At 42.6% G+C, this 2177-nt stretch overlaps 1 protein-coding gene across 1 annotated transcript in view; it reads left to right on the forward strand.

Moving 5' to 3' along the window:
* Window positions 1-976: 976 nt before the first annotated feature.
* The window catches only part of EMH_0087820 (uncharacterized protein), a gene marked incomplete at both ends in the record, with an annotated part of 1674 nt that continues 473 nt past the window's right edge, over window positions 977-2177 (forward strand). The window contains one exon of the mRNA XM_013501212.1: window positions 977-1015. Within this exon, the coding sequence (XP_013356666.1) occupies window positions 977-1015 (39 nt within the window). The remainder of the gene's footprint in view (window positions 1016-2177) is intronic.

Raw genomic sequence — 2177 nt, forward strand, 5'->3', positions numbered from 1 at the left:
TATATATATATATATATATATATATATATATATATATGTATATAAACCCTAAACCCTAATACCTAAACCCTAAACGCTAAACCCTAAACGCAAACCCTCAATCACAAACCCTAAACCCTAAACCCTAAGCTAGGCCCTAGACCCTAAACCCTAAACCCTCAGCCATACACCCTAAACCCTAAACCCTCAACCGTACACCCTAAACCCCAAACCCTAGATCCTAAACTCTACCAACGCCAGACCCCAGATCCTAAACCCTAAACCCTAAACCCTAAACCCTCAACACTAAACCTATGGCCCCCGACGCCAGATCCTAAACCCTAAACCCTAAACCCTAAACCCTAACTGCTTGACCCCATACCATAACCCCTAAACCCTAAACCCTAAACCCTAAACCCTAGAAGCCCCCAAACCCTAAACCCTAAACCCTAAACCCTAAACCCTAGAATCCCCCAAACCCTAAACCCTAAACCCTAAACCCTAAACCCTAGACAGGCGTAGAAAAAAAAAAAAAGGGTTTACGGTTGATAGATGGAGTGTTTGAGGGTTTGCAGCAGCTTGGTTTGAGTGTTTAGGGTTTTCATATTAAAATATTTTAATTTATAATAAACAGAATTAGACTCTATTAATATATTTTTTATTTTTGTTTGTTTATTTATATCTTTATGTAGACTAAACCCTAGCTGTACAGAGCTGCCCATACACCCCAGCAACAAACCACGTAAACGCTCACTAAAATCCTCCTTCTCTTCTTCTTCATCTTCTGCTGCTGCTGCTGCTGCTGCTGCTGCTCCTGCTGCTGCTCCTGCTGCTGCTGCTGCTGGTGCTGCTGCTGGGGGGACACTGCTGCTGCTGCTGCTGCTGCTGCTGCTGCTGCTGCTGCTGCTGCTGTTTTTTTTTAAAGGGGGTAAAACCTCTTCTGTTAGTAAATGCAAAATTTCGTCAACACCCCCAAGAAGGCTGACCAAACCCTCGCATGTTTCTGCAGCAGAAGGGCTTGGATCCATCTCCTAGGGTTTACGAGGGTTTAGGGTTTACGAGGGTTTAGGGTTTAGGAGGGTTTAGGGTTTAGGAGGGTTTAGGGTTTAGGGTTTAGGGGGGCATTGTAGGTATTTTAGGGTTTTTGCATTTCATACACTCGATTGATATGCGGGAAGTTTAGAGGTTAAAATCAATATATTAGGGTTTAGGGTTTAGGGTTTAGGGTTTAGGGTTTAGGGTTTAGGGTTTAGGGTTTAGGGTTTAGGGCTGGCAGTGGCTGTGGTCTCTCTTTTTCACTCCGCTCCACTCGTAGAAAGAAAAAGAATAAAAATTAATTAAAAAATTTAGGTTTTTTGATGCTAGGGTTTAGGGTTTAGGGTTTGAGGTCTAGGGTTTAGGGTTTAGGGTTTAGGGTTTAGGGTTTAGGGTTTAGGGTTTAGTACGGGGCCCTCATCGGCTTGCTGTTGGCTTCAGTATTTGTCTTCTGCTAAAACAAATAAATATATTTTATATTTTATTTTTTTATTTATTTCTTTTTTGTTTTATCTTTCTATTTACTAAACCCTAAACCCTAAACCCTAAACCCTAAACCCTAAACCCTAAACCCTTTTTTTGTGGGGCGGCAGTGTTTCAAGGGTTTTTGTATTTCTTCTGTATTTCTGAATTGTAATTCTTTCGTGGTTTAGGGTTTAGGGTTTTGAGTTGAGGGTTTAGGGTTTGAGCGGTTGAGGGTTTCTCTCTATACCCCACCACCACCAAGGGTTTAGGGTTTAGGGTTTAGGGTTTAGGGTTTACAAATGAAGATACAAAACCCCAAAGGCCACTGGCGCCCCGTAAACCTCCCGCAAGGGTTTGCGTGTGAGGGTTTTATATCTCTGGAGGAGTTTGTTATAGACGGAGACAAACAAAACACAAAAAAAAATAAAAAAAATAAAAAAAGAAAAAGAAAAGAACAGCAGCACCAGCAGCAGCAGCAGCAGCAGCAAGATGAGGCTGCAACGGAGACAGCAGAAAAAAAAGAAAAAAAACAAAAGAAAAGAAAAATACAACAGCAGCAGCAGCAGCAGCAGCAGCAGCAGACAGCCGATGCAGCAGCAGCAGCAGCAGAAGAAATAACATCTCCTACCAGCAGCAGCAGCAGCAGCAGCAGCAGCAGCAGCAGCAGCAGCAACGGGAATGACGAGAGTACATTATCG

Source organism: Eimeria mitis, genomic scaffold (genome assembly GCF_000499745.2).
Source record: "Eimeria mitis Houghton genomic scaffold, Emh_scaff6501, whole genome shotgun sequence".
Lineage (NCBI taxonomy): Eukaryota > Apicomplexa > Conoidasida > Eucoccidiorida > Eimeriidae > Eimeria > Eimeria mitis.